Here is a 13,477-nt window from a genome sequence, read left to right as displayed (position 1 = left end):
TCATTGAAGGATGCTTTTATAGATCTGACATGGTCTTTGCAAGCCACTACCTGAGAGACGTGTCTTGGAAGACATCAAAGGTGTTCACAGTTTTGGCCCTCTGGTTGTCCCCAAGTAGGTCACCAAACCTAGATGCCAATAACATCTCCACCTGTCCAGAGCCGACCTTACCGAACTCAGTTTTCACACGCCCAGTCGGAGGATTCCTATGCTGCCAAGCCTTGGCTCCGTAAGTCAGTCTGTAGACTCAAGAGCATGTTATTTTCTATTGCTGCATTTTACCTGGACATCCTCATACTCATATTCTGTCCACGGATAGGATTGGTCAAGTAGCTACCATTCTTCTCAATTGATGTGTTGGACTTTCTTGCGGGTCTCCGCCTTAGTCTCTGATTCAGATGCATCAAGGAATATGAAAGATTATAATTTAGTAAAATAAAATATATTTTTCACATTTATGATTATCCTGCATTACTAAGTCTAAGGGCCCACCTGTCGCAGAGCTGCCTTCCCACGATGTCTTCAGATGTTACAAGTCAAGCAGTAATGTGAAGTATCTGTGACATCATCACTTCAGTGGTTACTTGGAAGCTGTGAGATGGAGTCTGCCTCACAACTCATTGGAACAACTTTTTTTTCAGATGGACCCCACACAGGTTTGTTTTTCTGGCAAAAGAAAGCAGTAAATGCATTAAGGAATAATGCACCATAAGGATACAAAATATAAAAAATATTTCGATTTTATTAAGATTACACCAGCTTATGTTATATTACATGTCTACACCAGCCTGATCTTATGCTAAAAGTGTATACAAGTTAAATGGTATACATTGCTATTTGGCTGAAATGATGCCAATGCAATGTTAAATGTTAACTCACAACTCACTTACATGGACACACCAGCTGATGCTACGTTGCATGAGTATACCAGCCTATGTTATATTATATATGTATCAGGTTATATATATTATGTCACAACAATAACATATTACATGTGTACACCAACTGATGTTATGCAACATATGTACATCATCTATGTTATGTTGCATGGGCACACCAGGCTGATGTTATGTAACATAGGTAAACCAAGCTGATGTTAAGTGACATGGGCACTCCAGATTGATGTTATGTGGCATGGGTACACCTGCCCAGTGTTATAGGACATGGGTACACCAGACTGATGTTAGGTGACATGGTACACTAGGCTGATGTTATTTATGGGTAGACCTGCCCAGTGTTATAGGACATGGGTACACCAGGCTGATGTTATGTGATATGGGTACACAAGGCTGATGTTATGTGGCATGGGTACACCAGGATATGTGACATGGGTACACCAAGCTGATGTTATGTGGCATGGGTACACAAGGCTGATGTTATGTGACATGCGTACAACAGGCTGATGTTATGTGACACGGGTACAACAGGCTGATGTTATTTTGCATGGGTACACCAGGCTGATGTTATGTGGCATGGGTACACCAGCCTGTTGTTATGTGGCATGGGTACACCAGGCTGATGTTATGTGGCATGGGTACACCAGGCTGATGTTATGTGGTATGGGTACACAAGGCTGATGTTATGTGACATGCATACAACAGGCTGATGTTATGTGACATGCATACAACAGGCGAATGTTATGTGACATGGGTACACCAGGCTGATGTTATGTGGCATGGGTACACCAGGCTGATGTTATGTGATATGGGAACACAAGGCTGATGTTATGTGGCATGGGTACAACAGGCTGATGTTATGTGACATGGGTACAACAGGCTGATGTTATGTGACATGGGTACACCAGGCTGATGTTATGTGGCATGGGTACACCAGGCTGATGTTATGTGGCATGGGTACACCAGGCTGATGTTATGTGGCATGGGTACACAAGGCTGATGTTATGTGACATGGGTACACCAGGCTGATGTTATGTGACATGCATACAACAGGCTGATGTTATTTGGCATGGGTACACCAGGCTGATGTTATGTGGCATGTGTACACCAGGCTGATGTTATGTGACATGGGTACACCAGGCTGATGTTATGTGATATGGGTACACCAGGCTGATGTTATGTGATATGGGTACACCAGGCTGATGTTATGTGACATGCATACAACAGGCTGATGTTATTTGGCATGGGTACACCAGGCTGATGTTATGTGGCATGGGTACACAAGGCTGATGTTTAGTGACATGGGTACACCAGGCTGATGTTTTGTTTCATTGGTACATTATCTGAAAATGCGCATGTTACAGGTTGCATCAGTTGATGCTGTGTGTCAGTTCCTAGCAGCATGGGACATTTGCCAGACAGAGGTGCTGCTGCAGAAGCTTGAGGCAGACAAAGAACAAAGGCTGGAGGAGGAAAGGAGGGTACAGACGACTGTGCAAAACAAGTAAGTCCACATACAGGAGAGGGAGAGACTGAAGATTGTGCGAAACAAGTACTTTATATTGCTGTGTATAAGGCAAGTTTTTTCGTACCTAGAATGAGGGGGTTATGAAGGGGGGCCGTCTTATACATGGGGTTGAAGATCTCACTATTTTTTCCAGTTTCACTTTCAGGTTCCACTGGTGATGTCAACTGGCATTTGATAGCCAGCCCGGCACTTGACATTTTGTCCGAAATAACTGTTCTAAGAACTATTTTCATACATAAACACCATTTATATCTGGTTCATACTGTATATTTTCTGCAAATATAGTTGAAATAACCTCACCTCGATCCAAATTGTCAAGCCAGCTGACTAGGTAAAACAATCACCCCTGCTACATGTGATCTAACACGTGATAACTAACTGGTGCAGCTGTAATCAATTCCCATTGTTTTTACAGTTGTATTAACAACTGTTGGAGATGGTGAGTATAAGGGATTGTTAAATAAACACCCTGAATGAGAAGCAAAAATAAGCCTAGCTTGTTAAAACTTAGTTAATTGGCGTTTAAATTACTCCCAATGTCTCATCAAAATTCATACCAATTGCTTCTTTTCATAGACCGGGAGAAGCAGTGGAGAGGATTTAAGGGATTATAGAATGGTTGAGTATTTGAGTGACCATGGATGGGTATAAATATTTTTTTACTTATCCTGCATTACGAACTGTACAAAACCCTCCGTGCCAACCAAGCTCGGTTCGCTCACCAGCTTAAACTGCACGGTTGTCAATCACCCAGGCCCCTGGGCCTGACAAATATGAATTTGGAAATGGAGATGGCGGACTTATGTCCAGAAATTACAATTGTTGAGAGTCCGCCCAACTCGCAAGAGAACCAGCCCAGTTCCAGAAAGGGTCAGCCCAACCCAAATGAAGGGAATCCCTTTACTCTGGTCACCAGAAAAACTGCCAAAAAAACAGCCATCATGACTTATAGTCAAGCCACGCCAAATGTCCCTGACCGTTTTCAGGACAGATGCACGTTCTCAGGAACTAAAAACAAAGAAAATACTGATTATAGTGCCCCATGGGCTCAAAGCATGCTTAAACGCAAACAGCCACAATCTAGCCCACCCAAGGCAAAGACAAAGAATGGTCTCATCAGAGTCGAAGACACAACAACATAGAAGATCACAAACCAAATGGGAAAAATTAGTCTTTAGCACAGACTTCTCCCAAGAGCTTAATACTGTAACGGAACGGCCAAAGACTGGTCGAGATTTACTTGTGGACAAATAACTAAAATAAATTGATGCTGCCACCAGTCACAAAATGTGACAAATAAATACCAGAGCTTGGAGAAGAGGTTTAGCGAAAATATATCACAAGGATCTACAAAGTTAAGAATGTCGAAACTAGCGAAATGCAGAAGGATCACACAATGAGTAGGTAAAGTTCAATAACGAGTTTATTAATTATTCAATGAACTGAAAAATCTTGAACATGGTCTCGAGATTGCGAGAAGAGATACCGGACTTTGAACTGCACTGGAAACATCAGTCGCTCACAGCATTGTCTGTCACATTGTGGCTCTAGCATCAGGTACTTGTCTGTATCTCTCCCTAGATTGATATATCTGAACTGTTAAAACAATTAAACTGTACAATAAACTTTGAAACTTGAAAGTGTACAAACTTGGCTGCAACCGGAACTTGATCCATGTAATGTAAACAATACATTCCGAAAGTCATGTGACCCAGAATGAATGACATTGGGGCCAGACCAATGAGAGCTGTCAAACTGCGATTTAAGTCAGCATGAAGTCAAATCCTAATTAAAGCTTGGAATTAATTATATAGGATCGATTCTAGAATGATCCCTGTAAACATCTGTAGCACAAAAATATTCTAGAATAAATAAGTGTGGAAGAGGGCATGTTGTTGTCGGGAACAACCTCACAGAGTCAGTTGACATGCCCACAAGCATAAACAGGATCAAACTAAAATGGGATACCCCAAAACACCTTAGCAATGTCAGATGCACAGTACATCTGGACAAAAAAATTAATGATGACTGTCTGTCAAGCCCAAAAGAAAGTCACTCAACCTACATTCCTGTCGGCGTTCAGGATCAAATCAATGGGCACAACCAACACACGAGTAGTTATACTCACATTACTTGGCCAGTCAGTCCCCGACCACCTTAATCTAGGTGGTAAGGACATAGAAACTATGCCATACAGGACATGGCCAACCCAATGCACAAACTGTATGCTCTATGGACAAACAAAAACATCATGCAACCAGCCACCCAAGTGCAAAAACTGCTCCCAAGTTTCTTGCAAAGAAAACTGCTGAACTGAACTGAACTTTATTTACGCTCAGGCCGCTATCAGTGGCATCAGAGGTACAAAATTATTTCAACAACAAAATACATATACATATAAATATAGAATATAGAATATATACAAAAACAGCTTGGCCGAGCATGCATGCATATTTATACATTTACTATAGTAGCAATATATGTGCAATTTAAAAAGAGGGAGAGTTACTTGATAGGTTTAAACAATGACATGATGATTTTACAGAATTTGGAAGTTTTCTCAATGTTCCTAGTCGTGAATTATTGAAAAGTAAATTCATTTTGTGCATAATGCATATTGAGTTTAATGTAGTAGAATCTGTGTAAAAAATGTTTCTTTCGTTTTCTAAAGATCGACAAATAAACAAATAATGAAATTCATCACCTATTTCAGATAATTTGCAAAGTTGGTATTTCCTTTCGGTTAAAGGTATTTTTCTCCATCTCCCAGTTTCAATAGGTACATCATGATTACAAGTTCTAAACTAAATGATGACCTATTTGGAAAATAGAAACATAAATGGATTACATATATCAAACGAACTTTTGATGAACTTGGACTTTTTGCTACATTTCGTCTTCACAAAGTTTTAAAAAAACCTCATACCTAAAACATCTAGCCCATGAAAAAATAAATGACATTAACCTACAGTGTTGGACAAGTGCAAGGGATAAGTCTTCAAAAGGCACAATGTATTGTATCATCAAAAATGATTGCCTAGATTTTGAATATTATTTAAACCTACTGCAGGAAAATGCGTGTCGGGTCTTACTTTACAACTTGTATACAAGAAAGGATAATTTAGATGATTTCCCTGAAAGTAATTTTGCCCAAAAACTTATCATTCTCATTTTGATGATGTTTGACAGATGAAGTCTTCCAAGTTCCCCATGTACCATGGAATTTGAAGTACATTTTCTTAATGATAAAAGATATTTTAGGGAACGCAAATGTAAACTTTCTAGAGCTGGGATGTTTTCAAATCCCCATACTTCGCATCCTTGGAGAAGAACTGGTACAACCATACTGTCAAAAGACCGACTTGACATTTAAGTGACAAATTTAACTTCCGTCCTTGGCATAAAACATAGAACATAGCTTTCGTTGCTTGTTCTATTAGTTTTTTCTTTGTAAAAGTGAATTTCAATTTTTTTGAAAGACGACACCAAGGTAGTTATAGGAATCAACTTTATCCAAAACATCATGACCAATTTTGAAATTATGTTTATAATCAGTTTTTGATCAGCAAAATATTAATATTTTAGTTTTGGTAGTATTAACCTTAAGTCTCAAGTGTATACAATAATTATGAAATGAGTCTAACGTATGTTTTAGATCATAAGCTTTTGTGGCCAATAGCACTGCATCATCTGCGTACAGTAATACAAATAGTGTGACAATATTTTCTATTCGATCATAGAATTCATCTGGTTTCAATTGGACACCTTTACATAAATCCTGTACAAGAGATGCCTCGAGGTCATTTAAAAATATTGCAAACAAGACAGGCGACAGGTTTTCTCCTTGTCTTACTCCAGATTTACATGAAAAGAAACCTGTTAAATTACCATTACAGGAAACACATGATTTGATATTCTGGTACATACGAGGGGTGTTCATTAAAGATTTCCCCTGTCCCACTTCCGATTGACCTAGTGGAATTAAACTTGGCATAGGTATTAGTCTTTCTCCACATAGGAACCACCAAGAGTGACACACTTCTCCCATCATTTTATGCAGCTATGGAGACCTCGCTTGTAAAAGCCCTCATTTTGCGTCTCAAACCAGGACTTGACTTCAGAAATCAGTCTTTCATCATCTGTGAAACGTTTTCCCTTCAAAAAAGACTTCATGGTTGGAAAGAGGTGGAAGTCAGATGGTGCAAGGTCAGGAGAGTAAAGAGGATGTGGAAGGATTTAATAGCCACAGGACCGCGCTTCTGTCTAGGCAACATGAGAGTTGTGTACTGGAACATTGTCTTGTAGGAGACGGACACCCTTGGTCAGCATGCCACGCCTCTTAAGCTTGATAGCGTCCCGCAATTTCCGCAGCAGTGAAGCATAATAAGCTCCTGTAATTGTGGTACCCTTTGCCAAGAAATCCATCATCACTACTCCGTGCTGGTCCTAAAACACCGTGAGCATGACCTTGCCTGCAGAGGGTTGGACACATGCCTTCTTTGGGGGGGGGGGTGACTCCACATGCTTCCATTGCATCGACAGAACTTTAGTCTCAGGATCATAGTGATGGACCCATGTTTCATCCTGTGTGATAAGTCTGTCAAAAAGGTTTGCCTGGTCTTTTTGGGCACATGTCCAAAAGCTCCTTTGAGCAATTGACTTGTTCCTGCTTTTGGAAAGTTGTGAGCAACCTGGGAATCCATCATGCAGACACCTTATGCATGTTCAAGTTGTCATGGATGATTTTTTCCACAGACCCTACACTGATCTTGACATCTTGTGCTAACTGGCGAACAGTTATACGTCGGTCTGCCAAAATGGCGGTCTCCACTTGATGGATAGTGTCCTCATCAATGGCTGAATGGGGGCGACCAGGAATGGCAGCTGTTTCCACAGATGCCCGACCACACTTGAACTGGCGATGCCAGTGTTTAACAACGTCATATGATGGGGCATCTTCCCCATAAGTTGCTTTCATTTCATCGAAAGTTTCTTTTGGTGTGCGACCTTTTCAAATATAAAAACCTAATCACTGCTCGGTATTCTACTGGCTCCATTGTCACACCCTGCTCGATCATAACACCTGTAAAAGTAGTAAGATTAATAGTTCGGTGCTGCAAATTCAGACATAACCCATAGATACATGTATGATTACACATGTGAAATTTCAACCAAATATGATAACCCTAAGTGGTTTAGGGGAAATCTTTAATGAACACCCCTCGTATTATTAATAACGTTTAAACAGTTTCCAGATATGTTATTTTGTAATAGTTTTTGCCAAAGTCCTGATCGCCAAACTCTGTCAAATGCTTTCTGAAAATCTACAAATGCACAAAATACTTTCTTTTTCCTAGCTTTTAATAATTCCATGAGGTTATATAGAGCAAAGATATGATCACTGGTAGAATAACCCTTTCTGAAACCTGCCTGAGCTTCCAACAATATGGAGTTCGTTCCGATGAATGTTTGTAAACGGTTATTTAAAACTGCTGTGGAAAGCTTGTGATGGTTTACTTCAAGTTATTTTCAATCGAGGTCAGTTTACCATCAATCATTGTAAGTTTATCATCAATGCTGTCTACTCGCTGCACTTTCTGCTGTACATAGTGACCATGCCAGTCAGGTGACGCATCTGATCAAACAATGTCTTGACCCAGCTAGTACTATTGGAATCAACACTGACCTGACTCTGAGATCCCGATATGTTCAGCTGGCTTGAATAGTCCATGTCCTGTGTATTTCCCAGTGTTATTGGTGGGTTAGGCAGTTGTTGAGTAAATCCTTGGGAGGTTAGAGATGTCATATTCAGGGCGATTTGTCTATATTATAAAGATATGACCACTTCGCTGCACCATTTAGCAACACATGGTGTACAAACTGCAGGAAAGAGGGTCATTCATCCTTGGTGCCAAAATGTCCAAAACGCTTGCTCATCAGCAAATGCATAAATAAAATACCTACTCAGCAATCTGAATCCAAATCTATTCAACCCACTGAGGTTGAAAAAAACCAAGCGACTACTGATCACTCTACTGAGCAAACAATGGAATCTGTGAGCACTGATCCGCCTGCTCACAGGCACAAAGCCACTGCAAAACGGAAGGGGAAAAAGACCCTAGCTCCCCAATCAAACCCCATGCAAACGAATCATTAAGGCAAAGAAAACACCAGCTCATGGTAAACAAAAGGCTCAGAACACAAACAAAGTTGTAGAGTTCATTGCCACGGCATTGATCCAACTTACAAGCAGAAAAATGAGGGTCAAGGCCAAAGCCACCTGCATCCTCAAACTGGCTTCCAAAATACTGAAATACAAAGGAACAAAGAAACAGTTCCTAAATGGGGTATGCCCTAAAACTCATTAAGCGCTCATCTATAAACAATCATGGACTTCCTTTTACTACAGTGGAACGCAAATGGCCTTAAGAGCCATGGCAGTGAACTGAATGCACCCGTCAAAAAAACGTGATGAAGCTGCATGTCATTCTAATACAGGAGACTAAACTTGGTGAAAAAGCCAAATTCACACTACCTGGCTGCACCCAATATAGAAAAGACAGGAAAAGACTTATGCCTGGCAACAAGGGAGGGTGACTTATCACCCTTGTCCACGACAGCTGTACCTCAAATAATAGGAACGTAGGAAACCTTGAAACACAAGTAATCTCCCTAAAATTGGCAAATGGCAATGAATTACTCATAGCTAACATATATCGCAGGGTTACCCATGAAACGAACATGGAAGAGCTAACAAGACTAGCTTAAATAGTAGGCAAAAATGGGATAATCCTTGGTGACTTTAATGCCCACAGCCCTGTTTGGGAAGACAGGAATGACTCATGCAAATACAGCAAAATGGTAGAGAAATGGGTTGAGGACGACAGTCTCATAACCCTAAACAATGGCAATCACACATGTTATGACCAAGTCCACAACACGTGGAGTTCAATTGATCTCACAATTGCCACCAACAACCTGGCCACACATTGCCAATGGCAAGTCCATGATGACACTTTGGGAAGCAATCACCTTCCTATACTCACCTACCTAGGGAGCCCACCACAATTAGAGGAACAGCCCAATCCTCAGCCCATAAAGGCTGATTGGCCTAAATTCAGGAAGGAATGAATATCATTCAAATCCTCAGAAATTGCCTCGGATAATCCTGATCTTTTTTGCCAAAATCTCATCTCACCAATTATTGACGCAGCTGAAAAATCAATTTTTTTAAAAAAAGACCACAAAACTGTCAAAACTCCTGTACCATGGTGGAACAGGGAAAAAGGCAAAAGCTAGGAGAGTGAGAAAGAAAGCCCTATATAGGTCAAAAAGGGATAAATCAGCCTTCGCCCAAGTCCGAGCAGCCAGGACAAAAGTAAGACAGCTCATGGACGATTCTAAAAAAAAGAGTCATGGCAGACCTTCTGCAAATCTCTAAATGAGAAAACAAATGATAAAACAGTCTGGAGCCAAATACATGCAATCAGAGGTAAGTGTAAACCCTCAAAAATTCCCAAATAGCCAACGCCCATACAGTCAAAGAAAAGGCCAACAATCTAGCCGAGCACTTCTCATCTGTCAGCAGCAACACAAATTGCAGCAAAAAAAACGTTTACGCTTAAGATCTCAAAACAGCTGCAAAGCAAGCATCTGGTATACTATATACCATTTACTGTAACAGAGTTTGATGATGTGATACAACATAGAAAAGGCACAGCACATGGTCTTGACACAACCAGTTACGAGATATTGAAAAACCTACATGATCAAACCAAAAGCTTACTCACTTAGTTGTATAACACAATATGGTCCAAAGGAGAAGTCCCAAAAGCATTGAAACATGCTGCAGTTATCCTGCTTCTAAAGCAAGGGAAAGACCAAGCCCTACCAAACTCTTATCCACCGATCTCACTCACCTCAAACATTGCAAAGCTATGGAAGCCATGGTTACGAAAAGGCTCATGCATCACCTTGAAACTGGCAACCACATCAAACCTGACCAAAGTGGCTTCAGGAAGGGACACTGGTGTCTAGATCATATTCTAAGACTGGAAAATGAAATTCTAAAAAGCTCAATTAAACAGACAATACCTAGCCGCAGTATTTCTGGACTTCAGCAAAGACTTCGACATGGTATGGCATGACGGACTCCTCTCAAAACTAGCACAAAATGGAGTAGAAGGGAACATGGCAATCTTCATAGACAGCTTCCTGCAAGACAGGTCGCAATCAGTCAAAATTGGGAACAATCGATCTGATCCTATGGCACTGGACAATGGCACGCCACAAGGCAGCATTATAAACCCAACCCTGTTTAACATCATGATCAATGATCTTTTTTACCATGTCAACTCTCCTACCCAAACATCTAAATTCGCTGATGACGGGGCAATATGGGTAAAGCACAGAGATATTTCACAGTTCAGAAAAAAACTCCAGTCAGCCCTGGAAGGAGTAGATCAATGGTGCAATAAATGGGTATTCACCCTTTCAAGTGAAAAAACTGTTGGAGTTCTATTAAAACGCCAGGGGAAAGATGCTATGATACCCCATGTCTCCATAAAAGTCAAACCAATCAAATTTTAAAAATCCGCAATATTTCTTGGGGTGATCCTTGATCAACACCTCACTTGGCGCAAACTTATAGAATATGTGGAAAACAGATGTCAAAAAGACCTGAACGTATTACGGGCAATTTCAGGCACATCGAAGGACACTCAGCTGGACCTCTACAAATCTCTTATCAGATCAAAAATTTACTATGGTTGTGAGGCCTTTCACTCAGCATCAAATACTGTCTTGAGCCGCCTAGACAGAACACAATACAAAGGCGCAGCAACAGGCACCTCACTAGAAGCACCCCAAGTAGAAACGAGAGAACTCCCATTGAAACTAAGAAGAGAGCAGGCAATATTATGGGGACGAACATCAAACTCTTTGGTTAAAAAGATATGGCAATACAAAAACACTCGAGATGAAGCCCTAGCTCGAAATAATACCTCACTAAAGCCATCTGGGATATTAGTATGTGAACTCATCCGAAGTCACAATTGTGATCTCCAAATAGTCACTACAAAGGGTTACACCCTCCCTGGACTTTAAAAACTCCCAAAGTTGACACTGCTTTAACATCAGAAGTCACTAAAAAAGAAAACCCAACCCTACTACAATCAGTAGCTATCACTAAAATTCAAACTACCTGGGACAGCTGAGCCCATATATACACTGATGGATCCAAGAATCCTATCAACAACAGTGCTGGTTACGGGATCCATATCCACAGCTCCAAACCCCAAGCACATTCAGTTCGCCTACCTGATGGTCAGTCAGTATTCACAGCTGAATTGGAGGCAATTCATCATGCACTCAAACTCATACCGAAACCTCCGGAAGCAAAGGCAGTCGTCCTATCAGACTCGCTAAGTGCACTTCGAGCCATCAGTGGCAGAAACTCAAACCCCAGGCCAAACACAGTCAACATTATTCTATACGAGTATACAAAACTATTGGACCAAGGGCAACAGGTGGAGCTGTGTTGGATCCCCTCTCACATAGATATTCATGGAAATGAAAAAGCAAACTCACTGGCGAAGCTAGCTCTTGACAAAGCGGATATACAGCCTGTTCCCTTTAGTAAACTAGAGATAAAAAGCAAAATCAAAGCTTCTATAGCAGAAAGATGGCAAGCCCAATGGGACACAGGTAAGATCGGCAGAACAAAAGCCAAACTCATACTCAAATGAAAGGAAAATTGAAATTGCCATCTCACGCCTCAGACTCGGTCACAAAAAGCACTATGACAAGGTTTGTTCATCTTGCAACCCAGGCTGAAACCATTGCTTACGTGTTACTAGAATGTCTAGAATTGCAGTTAGATCCGCTATCTGTCATAGATCTCCTAATAAAGCCAAGAGATGCAATAGCGAAGGCCAAACTAACTCTATTTATGAGAGATGGACAGCTACTGGAACGTATATAAACAGAGCAGCCAAGGATAAAAATGAAATCATATCAATATAAGAAAATAGAAATCATATCAGTACAAAAACAGAAATTATGTGAAACCAAACTCACAATAGATATGTGTACCCTAATCACACACAGGAGTCCCAAAGAGGGACATGTCAGCCAAAATTGCTTAGGCAGAAGGTGACCTCTTAAACACTTAATGCAACAACAACAACTGCATTACTCCTTAATGCATTCACTGCTTACCTTACAACAAAAATCAGGACAGCATAACAGCAATGGTCCTGGGTGAAGAAATAAAATGCTGTTGTTTGTAGTCCCACTTTTCGTGACCACCCCTTCTGTCCTGTGACCTTGATGACCTGAGCTCACCTCTTCACGTCACTGCCTGTCACGCTACAGCATGGGCGTGTACCAACAGAGCTCTTGTTTTGGATTATTTAGACCTTCAGTTTTCGTCTACAATTCTAAAATTGATCTGCGACGGGTGATGTATTCTTTTCATATTACTCTCACCATGTTGTGCAGTTTTACATGAGTTATTCAGGCCTAAAAAAAACGCTTTCCCGCTGTTTGTTCACCGCCATTTTACGTACAAAACTCAAGAACATATTCCTTGTGGGTTTGGATATATAGTTGTAAGGTATGATGGGAAAACAAACCCGCCCGTGATTTACAGAGGTCCCGATGCAGCGGGAAAGTCCCTAGAATACCTACAAAATGAAGAGAGAATAATCAGGGAAAATTTATCGCGTAAGAAACTCATGTGTATGACGAGGGGGATGATTGGACGGCCGATAAGAAGTCAACGAGTCAACATATTTGTAATAAACCACTCAATGGGGATTCCGTAAGAGATCATTGCCACGTCATGGGTAATTATAGGGGAGCCGCGCATAACGAGTGTAACTTGAAACTAAAAATGAATTCTCAAACAATACCCACTCCCGTTGTGTTTCATAACCTTAGAGAATATGATCCATATCTCATCATGCAAGCTATCTCAAAGACCGACGGTGGCTTAACGTGCATTCCTAATAATATAATCATTCTCGTTGACTAAAACTATACATTATAGGGA

At 40.8% G+C, this 13,477-nt stretch overlaps 1 protein-coding gene across 2 annotated transcripts in view; it reads left to right on the top strand.

The window, feature by feature from the left end:
- Positions 1-13,477, top strand: part of LOC124110919 (IQ motif and ankyrin repeat domain-containing protein 1-like) — a 354,922-nt gene that overhangs the window by 221,261 nt on the left and 120,184 nt on the right. For both annotated transcript variants that reach the window (XM_046470397.2, XM_046470398.2), the window contains one exon: positions 2,261-2,400. In XM_046470397.2, the coding sequence (XP_046326353.1) occupies positions 2,261-2,400 (140 nt within the window). The remainder of the gene's footprint in view (positions 1-2,260; positions 2,401-13,477) is intronic.

The sequence above is a fragment of the Haliotis rufescens genome, unplaced genomic scaffold (genome assembly GCF_023055435.1).
Source record: "Haliotis rufescens isolate VD_foot unplaced genomic scaffold, xgHalRufe1.0.p SCAF_2, whole genome shotgun sequence".
NCBI classification, from domain to species: Eukaryota; Metazoa; Mollusca; class Gastropoda; order Lepetellida; family Haliotidae; genus Haliotis; species Haliotis rufescens.
This window is presented reverse-complemented; position numbering and strand designations above follow the sequence as displayed.